This window comes from Conger conger, chromosome 5 (genome assembly GCF_963514075.1).
Source record: "Conger conger chromosome 5, fConCon1.1, whole genome shotgun sequence".
NCBI classification, from domain to species: Eukaryota; Metazoa; Chordata; class Actinopteri; order Anguilliformes; family Congridae; genus Conger; species Conger conger.
Window position 1 is genome coordinate 32,840,417 of NC_083764.1, and position 20,589 is coordinate 32,861,005.

The 20,589-nt window shown below is 40.2% G+C and overlaps 1 protein-coding gene across 1 annotated transcript in view; it reads left to right on the plus strand.

The window, feature by feature from the left end:
• LOC133128532 (serine/threonine-protein phosphatase 4 regulatory subunit 3-like) overlaps positions 1-20,589 on the plus strand; it is a 62,421-nt gene that overhangs the window by 31,113 nt on the left and 10,719 nt on the right. Inside the window, exons 4-11 of the mRNA XM_061242137.1 lie at positions 1,321-1,938; positions 4,845-4,922; positions 5,469-5,585; positions 6,567-6,680; positions 6,780-6,911; positions 7,106-7,208; positions 18,894-19,052; positions 19,849-20,018. Of these exons, the coding sequence (XP_061098121.1) occupies positions 1,321-1,938; positions 4,845-4,922; positions 5,469-5,585; positions 6,567-6,680; positions 6,780-6,911; positions 7,106-7,208; positions 18,894-19,052; positions 19,849-20,018 (1,491 nt within the window). The remainder of the gene's footprint in view (positions 1-1,320; positions 1,939-4,844; positions 4,923-5,468; positions 5,586-6,566; positions 6,681-6,779; positions 6,912-7,105; positions 7,209-18,893; positions 19,053-19,848; positions 20,019-20,589) is intronic.

Below are 20,589 nucleotides of genomic sequence, written 5' to 3' on the forward strand. Positions count from 1 at the left end.
ACTGTGTTTTCAGAGATTCTCTTCTGCTTAGCACTGTTGTAATGTGTGGTTATTTGGATTGCTGTCACCATCCAGTCAGCTTTGACCAGTACAATTGTCAGAAAATAAATTAACATTATATAAATTCTTTTTAAATCACACTACACGGATTTTCACACACACACTAGTCTCTAGATTTTGCAAAGAATGTTGGAAAAAACTAAAACAAAATCCAGTGAGCAGCTGTTCTGCAGACAGAAACGCCATGTTAATGAGACGTCAGAGGAGAATGGCCAGACTGGTCAGAGCTGAAAGGAAGGTGACAGTAACAAAAATAGCCGCCATATTTATATATTTGCTTGCTATTGTGTTTGCTGTTCCAAACCTTATCTTACTAGCTTATTAGGTTTTATCTGAGAACTCTGTGACAAATTCGTTTTTCAAAGCTAAAATGGTCAATTCTTGAGTGGCCAAGCCTGAACCCAATTGAGTATGCCGTTCATATGCTGGAGAGAGAACTTAAGGGGACTAGCCCCCGAAACAAGCATGAGCTGAAGATGGCTGCAATACAGGCCTGGCAGCGCATCCCCAGAGAAGGCACCCAGCAACTGGTGATGTCAATGAATCAAATACTTCAAGCAGTCATTGCATGCAAAGGATATGAAACAAAATGACTACTTTCATTTACATAACATTGCTGTGTCCAAAACATTATGATGCCCTGAAATGGGCAGGACTATGTATAAACACTGCTGAAATTTCTACATGTTAAAAACTAAATGTATAAAAATGCCCTGTGCACTTTAACCTGGTGATTTTTTACATTATGAACATTATGAACATTATGGAGGGCACTGCATGTTACCAGGGAGCATTAACAGCAGTGTATGGGTAGCCTATTACTTTCAAGCTGTGTGTTCTTCTCTTTTTACCTAGCTAGCCTGCATTGTATGTGTGCCTGCCTCTATTGTATTAACTTCATACACACTCACATAGGCTATTAAATATGTTTCAATGTGTCGGAAATAGACAGATTATTATCTTACAAACAAAATGTGCCGTGACAAAACCGCTAGAAATGACATTGATTTGGTTTACAGTAGCCTACCAATATATATATATTTCTTTTTTCTCTTTTTTTTTCAATTAACCATTAGTACTGTAAAGTGCAGTTTAAAAGGAAAACAATTAATTTGGTTTGAATCCAGGCTCATATTCATTAACCAATCGTTCAGATTTTGGAAGGAGCTTTGGCTTTTTTTGAGTGGTATTACACGATAACGTGTGGGTTATAATTAGCCTATTTATTTTTGGTTGTTGTATGTGTCCATTGGTAACCAGGTCCAGGGCAAAGACCCTTCAATGGATATTACCCAGGATTTGGTGGACGAGTCAGAGGAGGAGCGCTTCGACGACATGTCATCCCCGGGCTTCGAGCTGCCGCTGTGTGAGCTGAGCCGACTAGAGGATGTGGCCGAGCTGGTGGCCTCCTCATTGCCCTCACCTTTCCGTCGTGAGAAGCTGGCCCTGGCTGTGGAGAACGAGGGCTACATAAAAAAGCTCCTGGAGCTCTTCCATGTGTGTGAGGACCTGGAGAACCGAGAGGGCCTCCACCACCTCTATGAGATCATTAAGGGGATCTTCCTTCTCAACCGAACTACACTCTTTGAGGTCATGTTCTCAGAGGAGTGCATCATGGACGTGATTGGCTGCCTGGAGTTTGACCCTGCTCTCCCCCAGCCGCGAAGACACAGGGAGTTCCTGACTAAGACTGCCAAGTTCAAGGAGGTCATCCCCATTTCAGACCCTGAACTCAAGCAGAAAATCCACCAGACCTACCGGGTGCAGTACATTCAGGACATGGTCCTCCCCACCCCCTCAGTTTTCGAGGAGAATATGCTGTCCACTCTCCACTCCTTTATCTTTTTTAATAAAGTGGAAATTGTTGGAATGTTGCAGGTAAGTGGTTCATGAAAACTATTACCTATATGTGTTTTGAATTATTACGTATTTTAATGCTAGCAATACATATTTCTGTTGAGACAGAGACCCTTGGTATTAGGAACCAGGGTTGTGCTTCAGATTAGGGGCAGCAGATGTTGGCAACATAATCTTCTGTTCATTTTACCTATTTTTTTTATGTGTGGCAAGGGTTGGCCACCCCTGCCCTACACAAGTGGTTCTCAAACTCTCTCTTGGGCAATCCTTGTGCATGCTGGTTTTCATTCTAACCACCATTGCAATCACAGAGTGTTAACAAGCCATGTTTTGAGGGATCATTTGCCTCAAGTCTTTTAGTATATTATGTCAGAAATGTGAAATGAAATGCTGAAAACTTAAACAATGGCCCCATTTACTATTTTCACAATATAATCCTGACAACCAGCATGTCACTTATGCTTATCACAAGCTTGATATGTTAGCTAACTAGCTAACAATGTAGCCAAACATAGTTTTTTGTTAGGCTGCAGCAAGAGTGGATGCTATGCGTTGCTGTTCAAAGTATGCTGAAGAAGGCTTGTTGAGGCAAGAGATTTTTGCCAGACCTGGTAGGGACTCGCTTATAATCGTGATTTCTCTTATGTAGTGACTGACAGCATGCACGAGATGGCTTACGCAGTACATGTGCTGTAGCTTCTGGGTACGGAAGATTTGGAGAACCGTAACAAGATGGCAGAGCAAACGGCAATGTTGCGTCGAGAAAGCTAGCAATTCATAAAACAGTGCAGATTGCAGTAAAAAATATCAGCGTCTCAGTTTCAATCACATAGCGTTCTTTTAATTTGCAAGTACTCTACAATGCTTCTCTTTATGAATAGCGTTTCCGGAAGCCCAAAAGTAGCTTGGTTAACAGATAAGTGGAAATATTTGCAAGCTATTGAGTTTGTTATTGCAAACTTTAGCTAGCTAGCTTGCTTGCTTATTAGGTTGTATCTGAGAAATCATTTTATATAACATCAGCTTATCATTATCTTCTATAGTTCGGTAGTTTGAATTTCATGATACCTGGGTAGCTAACTTTATAGCTTTCTCAGTTAAAGGTACAATTGGTAAGATTTTTGTGCTAAAACATTGTTACAATACCATTGTAAACCTCTATCATTGAAAAAGGCTCACTGACATGTTGACTCACCCTCTGCCTGTGTTTATAGTCCTTAAATTCGGGTTTCAAAGTGGACATTTGTAGGGCTGTCAAATGTATCAAAACATTGTACAGCTGTACAGCAATTACATTTACATTTACATTTTAGTCATTTGGCAGATGCTTTTAATCCAAAGCGACTTACAAGTGCATAGGTTCTTCCACAAGTCAAAGCATCACATCCATAACTAGAAGAATACATAGGAAGTGCTGTTCTAAACATAGTCATCATAAGTTAATTATTATTATTATTATTTTTTTTTTGGGGGGGGTTAGACAAGAGGGATAGGGATATCAGAAAGAGGGGCGGGGGAAATCAGGAGGGAGGGCTAAGGTAGAGCTTGTCACTGTCAGTTGACAGTGACAAGCACGCCAGAGCCTGCTGTCTTTTCTTAGTGTTCTAGTAAGAAAATGTTCGCTGAACAGGTGACTTTATGAAATGTTGACTTTAGTGTGCTGCACAACACTATTTATATGTTTTGTTGAAGTTTTCACTTTAGCTAACCAACTATATTATGAGCAAGCAACTTATTTGGCTGTGGAACTAGCTGGCTATATAACTAAGATATGATAGTGTACCACAAACAATGCAACTTGGACGTGTAGCTTCCCAAATTGTACTACAGACAAGCGATCACTGAAACTCTGTAAACTATTGCTTATTATCCAAGCGAAGAATACATATCTTGTTATAAAACGATACCAGTTCGTTATCAGTAGCAACAAGCAAATTAGCTATTAGCTTGCCGAATTTACAAGTATCCACTTGAGACACAACGTGTGCAACAATGCTCACAACGCTCACTATTTTGAAGTGTCCTCTTCAGATCTCTTTCCCTACCATTGCATTGTACTGTGACGAACAACAGTTAAGCAAAGTATATACGCAGCGAGTGGCAGCAGCAAATTTTAATTTCTTAAAGTTAATTAATTCCAAGTAGATTTAATTTCAGGTTTCATTTAGTGATTTACCAAATTCTGTTTTTTTCCAACCATGGGTAGGTCTAGCTAAAGTTAGCAGCAGGAGGGAGCCACAGAGTGAATGAAGTGAACAAGCACAGAGACATTGGAGGGCAACTCCAATCTTCCAGGAGCCTAGCTGTTGTTTCTTGCTGTTCCTCAGCTACTGTCCTATAGGCTATTTATTATCTTTTTGTTTTTGCCTTAAATGATGACATACCTGTTGTGCAGAAACATATCTCATGTGCTATACTGAGTTGTATTGTTTTGGCTGTGGTACCGCCTAGTGGACCCAGTGAAATGTAAATGTTGTTTAAAGTACAGTAGACATTTACAGAGCGATAGCAGTTGTCAAGGATCTGTCCTGATGTACCTTGATGGAAAGCAGGCTGATGTGAGCGTTTAATTTCATAGCTTTCGACAAATGCAAACATTTCATTTAAAGGGTAGTGTTTTCTGATAAATAAATAATTATGAATAGCTTTGCTTGGTATATTGCAAATCCCATTACATTTTTGCTTTATTATGCTCAATTGCTATCTGTGCTGGTGAGCTCTATGGCATGGAAACTTTTCATCAACGTTCAGAGGGTTCTGTTGTCTTGCAAATTCTCAAATATCATCTTTCTGCTTGATTCCCTTCATAAGAAATGCCATTCAGTAGACAACCAGACATGCAGTTTGAACATTCTTACTGAACACACACCGTTCAGTAAGCCACAGCCACCAAAGCAGTGACAGACTTCTCTCTCCTTCCTCATCAGGATGATGAAAAGTTCCTGACTGACCTTTTTGCACAATTAACCAATGAAGCCACCGATGACTACAAGAGACATGAGCTGGTACTAAGTCCCGACCCTCTGCTAAGTATACTAAATGGAGTTGTAGGGAGACACAAATGTTGTGCCTTGGGTGTTCCGAGCAGAGTGGCAGGTTGATGCAACTACAGTGGTGCAGCTCCTGCCATGAGTCCCATGGGCATTACAGTGGCATTATAATGGCATTATTGAGGAATTCAGGGTGGGCACAATTCAGCGGGGTAAACCCCTGCCTCATTACTCACTAATGAAATTCTGTTTCTCTAGTCCACCTGCCCCAGCTATATCTGCTGTACAGTTGCAGCATGCTTTTTCCAGTGCTCCAGTGTTTAGCCACTGCAGGCAAAAACATTTTTCCTTATGTTTGACTTTTGCTTATGTAAATACAATTGTTACACTTTTTTGATTTCACAATTGTTACAAGCTTTTTATATTTTGTTTTGTTTTAGTGATTCCTGAGCTCGCTAAAATAAATGCAGGTTTTCATTTAATGCAAAGTCAAAGTTGGACGAATCCATGCCTTTGTCTGACTTCTTCTGGTCATCAAGTGCTGTTTCTTTTCTTTCACAGGTAAACTTTCTTAAGGAATTCTGTGCATTTTCTCAAACATTACAACCTCAAAACAGAGACGCTTTCTTCAAAACATTGTCAAACATGGGCATACTACCAGCACTAGAAGTGATATTGGTAAGCTAGGGTGGGGCAAAAGCTGTGCAATAACTGACATGTGTTGATAGCAGCTTTTACTGACCTACTTGAACTGTAATAAAAGAGTGCATATGTACAGATCAGGGTCTGCATTCATAAAGCACCCTGGAGTGCTGATTGATAATCAGTTTTGCTTTTTAGCTCCAAATGTTTGGATGGATGTTTACAAATAGTGCAGAGCAACACTTCCAACAGCTATTCCCTTTTAACAAAAAATGTTTTCCTTCTTCCATAGACTGTATGTAAACAAACATGTTTTTAATACCTGCCTGTACCTGTTTTTTTTAATCTGACATAGATAGATAGGTAGATAGATAGATCTTCATTTATAAAGCACTTTTCCAAACAGATGTTATAAAGTGCTTTACATAAACAAGCATAAAATCAGGATAAAATATACCAAAATATACATATTATTTTAGAATGGCAATAAATAAATAATGTAAATGCTGTAAATGGAAGTAGCAGTGGTAAAGTGGTGGTAATAATAATAATAATAATAATAATAATACCAGCAACAAGAAAAATAATAAAAACATCAATAAAACCAAATAAACACGTATAAAACAAACCAGGGAAAATACTATTGTACTAAATAAATGCATGTTGAAAAAAGTGGGTTTCAGTAGTTTTTTTTATATATGGTCTTAAGTGTTGCTCCTCCCCCATTTTGTAACTGAAAGCACCTTCACTTCCAGCTTTCCTGTGGGAAACACAGCATTATTTTCTGTTGTGCTCTATGGTATTTTTGACTTGTTATTTCAGGTCAAACTCTTATCTGGTTTTGGTGGGTTCGCTTTGGGCTTTATGGATATCAGGCTTAGGCTGGTTCAGTCCTCATTTCTAGCTCGATGCAGGTCCCTCTACTTGTACTCTGAGATGCTTTTTGCATATGATCCCAGGCCTTTATCAGATCTTTTTTGATGTGAAATGCATGCTTCCTCTCCTGGTTTTTGGCAGGGAATGGAGGATGTTCAGGTACGCTGTACAGCCACAGACATCTTCTCCTACCTGGTGGAGTACAACCCTTCCATGGTGCGGGAGTTTGTGATGCAGGAATCCCAGAACGACGATGTGAGTCATGAACCACATGCTTACTTGATTCTGGTGATCCAGTATTGTCCTTCAGTGTCCTCAAAAGGATAACCGTTCCATGACATGGTTTTTCCCCAGGACATCCTTCTGATCAACCTGATAATGGAGCACATGATCTGTGACACTGACCCGGAGTTAGGGGGTGCAGTGCAGCTCATGGGGCTGCTGCGGGCCTTGCTGGACCCTGAGAACATGCTCGCCACCGCCAATGTGAGGCACCCACTCCCTCTACCCCAGCTGCACAAAAGCTAGTCAAAAGCTGTGCTTTACCTGAGGAACATGGTATCAGATACCAATGAACCATTTATATGCCGTATCCCAGTTTCAAGAATTTGATAAACATGTTGATATACATACAACATGTGTGATTGCTTTAGAGGCTGATCACTCTGTGTATCCTGCAGAAAACTGAAAAAACTGAATTCCTGAGCTTCTTCTACAAGCACTGCATGCATGTGCTGTCTGCTCCACTACTGGCCAATACCACTGACAAGAAACCTAGCAAAGGTAAGTTCTCTCTCATTGTTGTACCTGCCCCCTTGTAGTATGAGCATCCTCTCACTGTTACACATGCTCATGTAGTAGTGCTGTCAAAATATAGATTTCACTGGTGGTGAATTTCTTGTAATGATACATGTGTATGCCAAAGAATCGATACTTAGCTGTGCTATTTTACCAAGTAAAGCAGGACTATTTGTACTGTGGAAAGACAAGATAAGAACTTGTATTTTGTTCACTCCAACAGCGATACACAGGCAGGGAAACGCACAACTGCTTCTCCAGTCCAGCTCAACCTCCTACTCACTGTGCTGTTCTTCACTGTGCTTCTCGACTTCACTTTTCCAGGCATATGCGGCAGATGTTAATTCGTCATGCATTTATAAAGTTTTTGCAAAAAACATTCACCCAATGGTGTCATTGGTTGCATAGAATAAATGGCTGACTATGCAAAAAAATGCTTATAGTGCCACAATTTATATTCCGCTAACCATACTATTGACGTCAAGTCGTCAGCAGCAAAAAGCTCAGTTTTTTTAAACTGGTTTGGATTTCCAAAATCCTGCCCAAATATCACTTATTTGCAATTGCCAATTAAGACAAAATAAGAACAAGAGGGGGTAGGCTGAACCCGTTATGTGACCTGACGCAAGTAAATCCACATCACGGCGACATCTTATTTTTACAGGAGAGCACAATACCGTGGGGAGTTGGTATGTGGTCAAAAATGAGAGCGTGGTGGAATCAAATTCCTGAAGTGCTTATCTATGATCCCCCTTATTGCTAAAACTGAAAGTGATTTGTAAATATGAACACAATTATTAAAGGCCTGCATTAATATGTTTTCAGCCTCTCATATCATCCTGGAGCATTTGATTTATCTTAAAGAAAAAAAAAGAATTTTGGTCAAAGTTTGCATATTTTATGATATGCATCCCCCCCCAACTCCCTAACCTCCTTTTCTCCCCTCTCTGACGCTGACACATTGAAACTCCTTACATCCCACCGCCCGACCACCTGTCCTCTTGATCCCATCCCCTCTCCCCTCCTACAATCTATATCCGATAACATTCTCCCTTTTCTCTCCTCTCTAATCAACACCTCCCTCTCTTCCGGCACCATGCCCTCTTCCCTGAAGAGGGCCAGAGTCACTCCCCTGCTCAAAAAACCTACTCTTGACCCCTCTGCCCTGAACAACTACCAGCCTGTCTCTCTTCTTCCCTTTCTCGCTAAAACTCTGGAACGGGCGGTCTGCTCCCAACTGTCCACTTATCTTCTCTAGAACAATCTCCATGACCCCAACCAGTCTGGCTTCAAGAGTGGCCACTCCACTGAGACTGCCCTGCTCGCGGTCACTGAGGCACTCCACTCTGCTAAAGCCAAATCCCTCTCCTCTGTCCTCATCTTCCTCGACCTGTCGGCCGCCTTCGATACAGTCAACCATGAGATTCTGCTCTCATCGCTGTCTGGGATGGGTGTCACAGGGTCTGCACTCACTTGGTTTTCCTCCTACCTCTCTGGTCGCTCCTACCAGGTGACTTGGAGCGGCTCAGTCTCCGACCCTCACCCCCTACAAACTGGAGTCCCGCAGGGCTCAGTTCTTGGGCCTCTCCTCTTCTCGCTATACACCATGTCTCTTGGTTCTGTTATCTCTTCCCATGGCTTTTCTTATCATTCTTACGCTGATGACACCCAACTCTTTATTTCCTTCCCCCCCGACACCCAAGTCACCACACAGATCTCTGCCTGCTTGGCTGATATCTCTGCGTGGATGACTTCTCACCACCTGAAGCTCAACCTTGCCAAGACTGAGCTTCTCCACATCCCTGCTAAGTCCTCTCCGTCGATCGACCTCTCACTGACTGTTGAGGACTTTGTAGTTTCCTCCTCCCGTAAAGAAATCTTGGGGTGACTCTTGATAACTGCCTCACCCTGGCTCCACAAGTATCCTCCACTGCCAGAACCTGCAGGTTCTTTCTGTATAATATACACCGTATCCGTCATCTCCTGACGGAGAAAGCCACCCAGCTCCTAGTCCAGGCGCTCGTCATTTCCCGCCTGGATTACTGCAACTCCCTCCTAGCCGGTCTCCCAGCGTGTGCCATCAAGCCCCACCAGCTGGTCCAGAATGCTGCCGTCCGCCTGATCACCAGTCAGCCCAGGTCGGCTCATGTCACCCCGCTTCTCATTGGCCTCCACTGGCTTCCTATTGCCGCATGCATCCGTTTCAAGGCCCTAGTGTTGGCATTTCAGGCTGCTAAGGGGACTGCCCCACCTTACATACAATCCTTGATCACTCCCTACTCCCCAGCTAGACCACTCCGGTCTGCCAGCTCTGGTCGCCCTATGGTTCCCTCTCTACGTGCACCTGGCGGTCGAGCTGCACGTTCACGCCTTCCGTTCTGGTTCCTCAGTGGTGGAATGACTTGCCTACCACTGTCAGAACAGCAGAATCCCTCCCCCTATTTCGACGCAGACTCAAAACCCACCTCAAACTCTACCTTAGTCCTCCCTCCTGATTTCCCCTGCCCCTCCTTTCTGATATCCCTATCCTTGTCTAACCCCCCCCAAAAAAAAAAAAAAAAAACATTTGCACTTATGATGACGACTATGTTTAGAACAGCATTTCATGTGTATTTTGCTAGTTCTGGATGTGATGCTTTGACTTATGGTAGAACCTATGCACTTGTAAGTCGCTTTGGATTAAAAGCATCTGCCAAATGACAAAAATGTAAATGTAAATATTATGATCCAAGAGATATTGTTACAAGCTGTTCATAAAACGATTTCCCACATGACATTAGCATAATTTGTTTTTGCATAATTATCGGATGATGTTACTAAGTGCCTCGTAATCTGACTCTTTGAGACTGAGCCAAAAATGCCTTTCGACACCTTTTGAGAACCCTGTTAATGCGTGTGCACGTCTCTACGAACATATGCACATTTTTGTGTCACGGTCGGCAATGATGAGGAATAGAAATAAATTTGAGCTTCTTATCCTGTTTTGTTATTGTGCTAGAGCCTTCTAGAAGTTAGAGGGCCATCACTTATAAAGTGGCAAGCATTCACAAGTGTGTAGAATATAAATATGCAGTCTTAAAAATGATATTTTCAAGGTGTAGTTTGTCTCAACCCATTTTTGGTGTACATTATTTTTGTCTGCGGAAGTCTTATTGAGGCCTCCTTTAAAAAGTTTTAAGTACAATAGGTGATTAACAATGATGATATAGCTCATGTAAATGCAATTAAGTAAGCAAATGCCGAAAGGGGCATGTACCACCATCCTTAACTTTGCATATGTTGAAGATCAAGACCATCTTTTATGAAAAAATGTTTTATTGTGTCGTCATAGGCTTGGTTTCTATGGCAGCTTCAAAAACCTTACTCATCGATTAGTTTGTATATGAAAAAGCGAAAATGGAATAGTCCAAAATAACTTTTGAAAAATCTTTTAAGACTACTGTTATGTGCCTTAGCCACAAGGCTACAGGCTGCCCCGCAGATTGTGAGAATTTACTTCAGATGCATCACCTGCAGATTCATTTGTTTATCATTATATGACTGTGCGTTTCCCTAGATCTCGCCAATGGTTATTTAAGCTGCTTAAAATGAAAGGCTGACAGTGCAGAATTTTAGGCCTTGATGCAGCCCTTTGTTCACATCCAAAAACGTCTCCGCCCCCATTCTTAACACCATCAAGATGATTCTGGCCATTGCAGACTATGGTGTGTTAGGAATGAGATAAGAACCTTGGGTCTAATATGATCCATAAACAAATGCATTAGTAGCTGTTTTCCATTCCAGAAGACATTTATCTAGCCTTTTCACAGATCTTTTTATTATTATTATTTTATTTTATTTATTTCAGATTTTTCCTTTTTTCCTCCCAATTTGGTTGCCAAGTGTACCCTATCTACACCAATTTCAGCAGCATGAATGGATCTGACAATCTGGAGAGCGACACGCCTTCTCCAAACCTGTGACACTGAGGCGATCGGGGCGCTTTTGCTGTATGCCACTCCCCGCAAGCCGGCCAAACTCAGCCTTTGGCAGGACCAGTAATAGAATCCCAGTCCTCGGTGTGCAACTGCAACGAACTGAACTGCAACAGCAAGGTTTGCTGCCTCTTAGCCTGTTGCACCACCACGGCTCTAGAAGCACAATTCTGTAACATAAGCCATCAGACATCTCAACTCTTCTGAAAGTCTGGGAGGCTAGGCATGAGGCAGGAAGAGGAAATATAATGTAATGTATAATAAATAAGCCTGTATAATTTTAAATGAATAAAAAGTCACGCTCAGAATTAGTGTTTTTAGAATGACAAATACAAGTAGACAAGCAAAGTATTTGGCCTAACAGATGTCATGCGCCACAGTGGGAATGATATATGCTCGCAACTATAGCAACAGTTGGCTAACTAGTGCTTGAAATTTCTAATAAATCCAAAAGAGATTTTGATGCTCTTGGCTAGCCTATACAAACAGCTTACATTGATGCATTAATCATTAATTCGGTCCATCAAGGAAAGAAAGAACATGCTTGAAAATATACAACAGAGACAGTACACTGGATATGTAGGATAGTAGGCTCAACTGTGACATGCATAACTTGCCCTCAGCCTGTTCGATTTCATCAAGCGGAATGCTTATCGGTTACATTATTTGACTTATCTAACACTATTTTAAAGACAATTGTTAATATCCAGTGGATAGGCTACTGTATGACTATTCTGAAAGTTCATCAGTGTAGATTGGGCGATTATTGTCATTGCGAAATTTAGGCTACATCGTGACGGCAACATTTTGTTAGAATGTTTTACTGTTGTTGCTGCGTTCCTTGTTGTTCCACTTAGTTGACAAAGAAGCAACAATGTATAACTGTATGGGCTTGATAATAACCAGCTGACAGTAGCATTGAAGGAGTATTTCACAAAGCATGATTACAGTTTGCTAGGCTAGATAACTGCACTGAATAAAATACTGAACTCTACCGAATCGGCAATTTGTGAAATACTGCCAGTTCAGATGCAGCAGATACTGTCGCTAAAATTGTATGCTGTGCTATACATACATGTAGCAACAACAGCAATAAGCCAACAGGGTATACCAAGATAAATAGTCCACCAACGGTCAAAAGAGGAATTGCAGCAACAAACATGCTCAAACCACTGTTTATCCCAACCCTTCTCTGTGAACGCGCTGACGTTGAAATGCCATTGGCTGTGGCAATTGAAACCAATTTTCTACCAATGAGCTTGAATTATCGTAGTTATACAATGTTTTGGTACAGAGTGCCTGCCCATCAACTGCATATTTTGTAACCCGAATTTAAGGACTATAAACACAGGCGGAGGGTGAGTCAACATGTCAGTGAGCCTTTTTCAATGATAGGAAGGGATTTACAATGGTCTTGTAACAATGTTTTAACACAAAAATCTTACCTATTCTACCTCACTAGCTAGCAAAATTTAGCTATGTTAACATTATAGCAAGCAATCCACTACAAACAACTTCAACAAACAAATCAAGGAGATGGCTATAACCCAAACTTGTCATAGTTATGTTCAGCACAATTAGCTACCTAGCTAGCTAGCTACCTTACATCTTAAGCAAAAATAATGTCTATGTCCATGAAATTGTGACCGTATCATCTGTTCTTACAACTGACTTATGCATTTTTTTAAACTTGGCTCATTTATGTTTAACCCTCCTCGGTAGCGTAGCTCATTTGAAGCACATGGTTTACGTTTACAGCATTTAATGGGAAGATGCCGGATTTGGAGTTCAAGTTATTTTTGAGTAGGGGTCAACGCCGCCAGGAGGACAAGTATTTTCTTTGTATCTTTGCTGCCTTTGTTAAACAGCTAATATTAGTTGGCTGTTGTTGGGAAAACTGAAATGTCTACCTTCTGAAAAGTATGTTCATTTATGCACTCAATACTTGGTTGGGGCTCCTTTTGCAGAAATTACTGCATCAATGCAGTGTGGCATGGAGGCAATCAGCCTGTGGCGCTGCTGAGGGGAGCCCTGGTTGCTTTGACAGGGGCCTTCAGCTTGTCTATATTGTTGGGTCTTGTCTCATCTTCCTCTTGACAATACCGATTCTCTATGGGGTTCAGGTGACTTGGCTAGCCAATCAAGCACAGTAGTACCATGGTCAGCAAACTAATAGTTTTGGCACTGTGGGCAGGTGCCAAGTTCTGCTGGAAAAGGAAATCAGCATCTCCATAAAGCTTGTCAGCAGATGGAAGCATGAAGTGCTCTAAAATCTCCTGGTTGACCAGCAGAAGACACGACACCCCAAGTCATCACTGACTGTGGAAACTTCACACTGGATTTTAAGCAACTTGGATTCTGTGCTTCTCCACTCTTGCTCTAGACTCTGGGACCTTGAGTTCCAAATGAAATGCAAAATTTACTTTCATCTGAAAAGAGGACTTTGGACCACTGAGCAACGGTCCAGTTCTTTTTCTCCTCAGCCTGATGTTGTCTCTGGTCCAGGAGTGGCTTGACACTGGGAATGTGACACTTGTAGCCCATTTCCTGGACACATCTGTGCTTGGTGGCTCTCGATGCACTGACTCCAGCCTCAGTCCACTCCTTGTGAAGCTCCCGAAGTTCTTGAATCGGCTTCGCTTGACAATCCTCTCAAGGCTGCGGTCATCCCTGTTGCTTGTGCCCATTTTCCTACCCCACTTTCCATGAATATGCTTTGATACAGCACTCTGCAAACAGCCAGCCCTTTCATCAGTGACATTCTGTGGCTTACCCTCCTAGTGGAGGGTGTCAATGAGTGTCTTCTGGACAACTGTCAAGTCAGCAGTCTTCCCCATGATCGCCCGAACAAGTATTGAGTGCATAAATGAACATACTTTTCAGAAGGTCGACATTTCTCTATTACCGTAAATCCTCAAATTGTAGCCGGGGTCTTTTATTTACTTAGGCTGTACAAAGCACAGCCCTTTATTTGGGGCAGGCTTGTATTCGAGGCAGGCCTTTATTTCTTATTAGGCTTCTGTTGTAGAAATTTATTCTTAGAAATAAAGTAAAAGGCTACACTTAAAGTGGGCCAACACTGTTCAACACTTCCTGTAACCGTTCAGAAATGCAACTTAGTAGCTCAACCATTAATGAAAGCCAAAACAGATGCGTCTTCATAAAATAACAACTTGCCAGACACGCCTTCATGAACAATAACAAATTAGCGTAGATAACAGCAAGTTAAGGTGCGTTTTATTGTGAGACATGCGTTTCGTTTGGAGTAGCATTCTGGTAGGCTATCAAAAGATTTTTGCTTTGGTTTGGGATTTAATTTACTTTTGGACTGTTTGATTCTGTTGCTAAATGTTGGGACTGATGGGCACTGAAATATGGGGGGTATTTGATGGTTCACTGTTAAGTTTTATGTAGCTGAAAGAGTGTCGGGATTTCCACCCGTCTGTTTATTGCGAGTCAAGGCAGCCGCTTTCATTCATTCATTGAACGTGTGCTGTGCTGTAAATACATGGAAACCTTATTGCGTAGCCAAGTAGCCTAAATTGAGTTAATTTTTAATTTTGCCTGATTTACTTTTAATTAAAAGGCTGGAATGCCTCGCGGAAACAATTGTGTTTAAATGTATACTGCTTCAGCCTCTGGCAAGCTACTCAGAAGGGGGCGGCAAGCGACTGGTAGCTTGAGAGCAACGTGTTGGAGACCCATGGTGTAGGACAACGACTTTTCATTGGCAACGGTATTAAACCAACCAACAATATAAAATAGTAAAGTGCTCATGGACTGATAGCCCTACTGGTAGGCAATATTACCCCGGCTTGTATTTGGGGGCCGGCCTTTATTTGTCCGAATCGACCATGCCCCCAGCTATTATCCGAGGCCCGGCTTCAAATAGAATCAATAGACACAATTTGAGGATTTACGGTATATATCCTTTTTTTGATTGGTCTTAATTCATATTCTAATATTTTTAGATACTGGATTTTTTATTTTCATGAGCTGTAAGCCGTAATCATGAAGACTAAAACAAAAAAAGGCTTGAAATATTTCACTTTGTGTAATGAATCTCGAATATATGAAAGTTTTACTTTTTGAATTAAATTACGGAAAAAAATACTTTTCCACGTTATCCACATTTTTTGAGATTCGCCTTTATATATAACATAGCTACTGGCAAGAAACTGTGACTTGCTAGTTTCTGAGCACCATGAGCTTCGCAGCTACTTTGGAATGTATGCTGTTTGTTGGGAATATTAAAATACACAGCCTATTCAAATTGAATTAGGATGTTGATCATCGTTAACAACATAGACATTTGAATCATGGTTGTTTTTTGTTTTTGTTTTTTTGCATTTTTACACTCAGATAAACAGTTTTAAATATCAATTTCTTTGTAAGGGGAGAGCTTTCTGTCTTTTTCCACAGAATGTGTATGAGACAGAAATGCAAAACCATCTCTCGCAATAAACTGAAAATCAACAGCAGTTTTAATTCTTTCAGCTTCAGTCCTTTTGCCCTGCTGTTCTAGATATGTTTGCTATTCTGTTTGCAGAAAGTAATTTTTTAAATTCTAAAACAGGTAGGTAGGTGTTGGTGTATTTAGGAAAAGTAATGAAAGGAGGCAGCAGTGTGACCCTTCCTAGGAGATATCAAGGTACAAAATTCGAATGACTACGCTTGGGCCCGTCTGGGTTCCAAGCAGTTACAATCGTAGAATTTTAACAAACTTATTTTTTCTTTATTGGGTGCTTTTCATGTTTAGAGGAATTATTCACCATCTTAAGCCATGTTATGCCAGAAAGAGCTAGCTATGCTTGGCATGGAGAATAAAAATCACATATTTTGTTCTGCATGGGCCATTAGAATGACCAATGTGCATGTGCTATTAATACATAATTGTTATTGTTGTATGCAACATGAATAAATGATTGTGCATGCTCCTTTAAAACTGTGCACTATAAATATATAATGGACTTTTCATCCGTTTTTCACCGTTAATGCATGTTATTATTGTACCTGGTATCCTAAAATTAGCAACACGTGCACCACTAATACCGAATGTCTGTGCATACACCAGTAATACCAGATTAATCTGCATGCATCACTGATACATATTTATTCTACATGAAATGCAAAAAACGTTATTTGCTTGTAGTGAGTGTGACGCTTGTTAAATCTGGGGTGAATTTGGATTGCTGTAGACTCAGCTGTTCTTTCAGGCAGACAGCTAATAGTGCTATCTTGCAAACAATTGGCCTACATAAAAAGGTAACGACATATTTAAACGGATGTTTCAGTTTGTCCATATATATATTTATAACTACTTTTTAGTACAATGCAGGTTTGTCACGTTATCATTTGCTTTTGCCTATTTTACCAAATTATTAGTTTTAGTGATCATATGTCCCCTCGTTCATCACTTAACTTGACCACCGTCTTTAATTTTATCAGTTAAATGCGGTTGGAAACCACTGGTCTTTTTACTATTCTGCATGATCTGAAACCTCACTTTGTCCCTCCCATAGGTTCCCAAGACAGTAAATCCAAAACCAAAACAAACACTATCATTTTTTACCGGTTACCAGATTACCCACTGCAACAGGAATAATGTAATAACACTTGATTTTCCTTTCTTTGCAATTTGCGTTGAAAAACTGCAAAACAAGCTTTTTAAGAGTATAACAGAATTTAAATAACAAATGATACTGGGACCTATTATATATTATCTGTTCTGCATGTAAATGGATGTCAAAACATAACAACACAAAAGTTATTTGCAAACGTTAAAAAAAAACATGTGAAAACATTTTGAAATATAGCCGCCCACAGTAACTGACTTTTGCAGATTAGCTATTGATTTAGCTAGACCTATATTATACTGTTAAAAGTTACATGGGAGCACAGTTAACAAGTAATGTTACTGGTACCTTTGTTGTTCGGTCAGTGTACATGTGTACAGATCAAGTGCCACTTGAATGTGCCGCATTGTTTGCTTTTTGCTGCACGGCAACTCCCTACTGTCGAAACCTTACAAGTATTTTTTCATGGCTGGTGGCATTTTAACTTGTAATTTTACTTTCTTATCAATCTTATCCTTTCTTAATTGGTTTTTATTATTTATCTTGTTTCACTGTTTTCTCTTAATTTAGCTGCACAAGGATGCACGCAGGCTAATGTTAAGAATTTCATTGCCAGCTAATAAATGCCTTTCTGGCTGCTGTTAATGGTGTATTTGATAGATAAAGATTGATTTGATTTAATCACTTGGATAACTCCAGTAATAGATTGCCTTTAAGAAGATATTTGTTTCTATACGGTACATGACTGACACTGTTGACGTTTCATCGTTTATTGATTCACCTACAGAAGTTACGTAACTTTGTAAGCTTTGGAACTTCTTTGCTTGTAGCTACTTCTGTGAGGTTCTACCATCAGCCACACTGTTATCATAGAGTGACTGTTTCTTGATTGCTCTTGTTCTGTGTAAATTAAACGCTGCTTTGTTTGCTTCACAAGGTCTAAGTGCACCACTGAAATTATCCAGAATGAATGTGTCTGGTCACAATTAGACTTATATTGTTTGTTTGCAGGCTACAAATTGAGTTGGCCAACTACATTGTTAGTTGTATTGTGCAGGTTCAGTAACTTGTACGTTTGCAATAGAACAGCCAAACGTAAAAAATGTCATGTTATGCGTCTGGTGAAACTGGCTGAAAATTTAATGTTTTGATATTTTGGCCAGATCACCCACCACTAATTGATGCTAAGCATGACTAATTTGGCAAATGGCCATTTTTAATGCACTAAATTGAACCCCCCTGTAGCGGTATCAGACCTGAGAAAGAAAAGAAAAGTCTACAGGTCTTAATAGGAAATCACTTGAATCAAGAGTGATAGATGGTTTTGGAATTGACAACTCACCTCTATAATGAATCTACAGGTAAAAATAGACTCATTGTCTTTTGAAAAAGAATGTTGCTTTGCACTACCTCCAGTTATCTATAGAATATCTGTAACTTGTGAATAGTTTATCTTTTATCAAAAATAATTTTTTATGTCTTATGGTGCGTTGATATCAGTCTTTCACATCGCTGTGGAGGAATATTAGCCCACTCTTCTTCGAAGAACTGATTTCATTCAGACAAATTTTCAACAGCTAATTTCAGGTCCTGCCCCAGCATCCCTGTTCATTAACTAGCAACCAGTTACTCACTTTCGTGTGATTTGTTTTAATGAAATGGTCATTTAAAAAATGTGTTTTGTGTTTACTCTGGTTCTCTTTTTCCAATGTTATATTTTGTCTGAAGATCTGAAACCATTCAGTGTGACAAATATGCAATAATGGAGGAAATCAGGAAGTGGGAAATACTTTTTCACATCAGTGTAGTAAGCAAATTTCCTCTCGCTATTGCTCCTGTCTGTGTTGGTTGTTCAGCTCATCTTGGTTATGGTAACAATCCTTTCATCAGCTAGATTGAGTGTCTGATGTGCTATTTTCTGATTTTAAACTATATTCAAGTGCACCCACAATTGCAGTTTATCCAAGATTATGAATAAATAGGAAATTACGCTCAGTATAATCTGTGTTGTTTATTGATTGCCTTGTGTCAATGACTGGCATGGGAACTGCTCTGTTTACAGCTTGTTGGTTTCACCTGAAAGCAAACTGATGGCGTTTTGCTTTCATTCTCCCATTCAGATGATTTCCAGTCATCACAGCTGCTGGCTCTGATTCTGGAGCTGCTGACCTTCTGTGTGGAGCACCATACCTACCACATAAAAAACTACATCATCAACAAGGATATCCTCCGCAGGGTCCTTGTGCTCATGGACTCCCAGCATGCCTTTCTCACACTCTGTGAGTGAGCAATCCCGGCTATATGTGGCATGCTTCAGTGCTCACCAGCTCCCTTTTTTGTGTTGATGTGATGCGTTTCTGCTTGTTGGGAGCCTTCTGCACCCAAAATTGTGAATTGCAAATGGCGAGCATTTACAGATTTGCTCTTACAGCTTGGCAGGTTGTCAATCACAAAATTAGGTTTTTGTGTGTAGTTGCTTAGCAGTAATCGATTTTGTATTTGATAAAACATCAGACTTTGATATGATTTATGACTCTATGTATAATATAAACAAAGCTTATTGCCAGATGTCACACCCTTTTTCTGAGCATTTGACTAAATTGTAAAAACAGTGTTGAGGTCTGCATAAGTAGATTTAAGTACGGAACAATTTAGCCTCTTGGTTGCACCTCTCTCAACTGTTACTCAGTGGCTGTAAACAGTCCCTTAGGTATCGCCCCCTTTTCTTACCGCAAGCTTGAAAATGACAATAGCCAATATAAAATGCTTACTATTCTTGAACTCTCTCGACTACAGACATTATCTTGGTCTCTTCTCAAAAAAGGTAACCAATTGGGGTTTGTTTTTTGAAGATTGAGAATTACTCTAAATGTTACAAAGAAAGTTCCAGAAGCTCCCAAGCTGTAAGATGACTTTGCCTGTGATTTCCTACGTGGCATTCCTCAACAGCAAATTCCTGTTTTTTGGAACAGTGTCGAGTAATAGTTTCGAGTAATAATGTTGGCTACTTCAAGTAACTTATTGTTAAAGTGTGTTTTCAAGTGAAGGGCACCGTTATCTATTTCATTCCAACAGGTGCACTTCGATTCATGAGGAAAATCATTGGCCTGAAGGATGAGTTTTACAACCGCTACATTATGAGGAACTTTCTTTTTGAGCCAGTGGTGAAAGCCTTCCTGAACAATGGTTCGCGCTACAACCTCATGAACTCTGCCATAATCGAGATGTTTGAGTACATCAGAGTGGTGAGTACCCAATTCTCTGCAGCCAGCATGGCCAAACAACTGCATCTGAATTTCTTGTGTTGCTGCTTTTTGTAAGATATACAGTTAAATGCAAAGGTTTTGGGATAGTGTGAAATTGATTGTTGTTTTGTAATAATCACATTTGAAAGAAATAAATATATACTTGAATAATGTTTCAATGGAACCAACCCAAATCAAACATTCTTTTAATAAAAAATATATATTTTACAAAAATCTAATAAAAAATCCACCTCTGGCAAGGGTAACAGCATGGAGCCTTTTCCTGTAATGCTTGATGAGGTTAAGTTCATTTCTATAATTGTATTATTTATAAAGCATTGTTTGTGCAATGCCAGCCAGGGGCGCCAATAGTTCTGTAGTCCACTGTATATTTGCAATGAGTGAAGTCCTCCTATTCCAAGTCAGCATAAGTATTGGGACAAATAACCATCAGCTGTCCTCACCGAGGACTTTATTAGGAACATTTTTACTTTATTACACCTACTTATTCAAGCAATTATCTAATCATCCAATTGTGTGGCAGCGGTGCAATGCTTACAATCATGTAGAT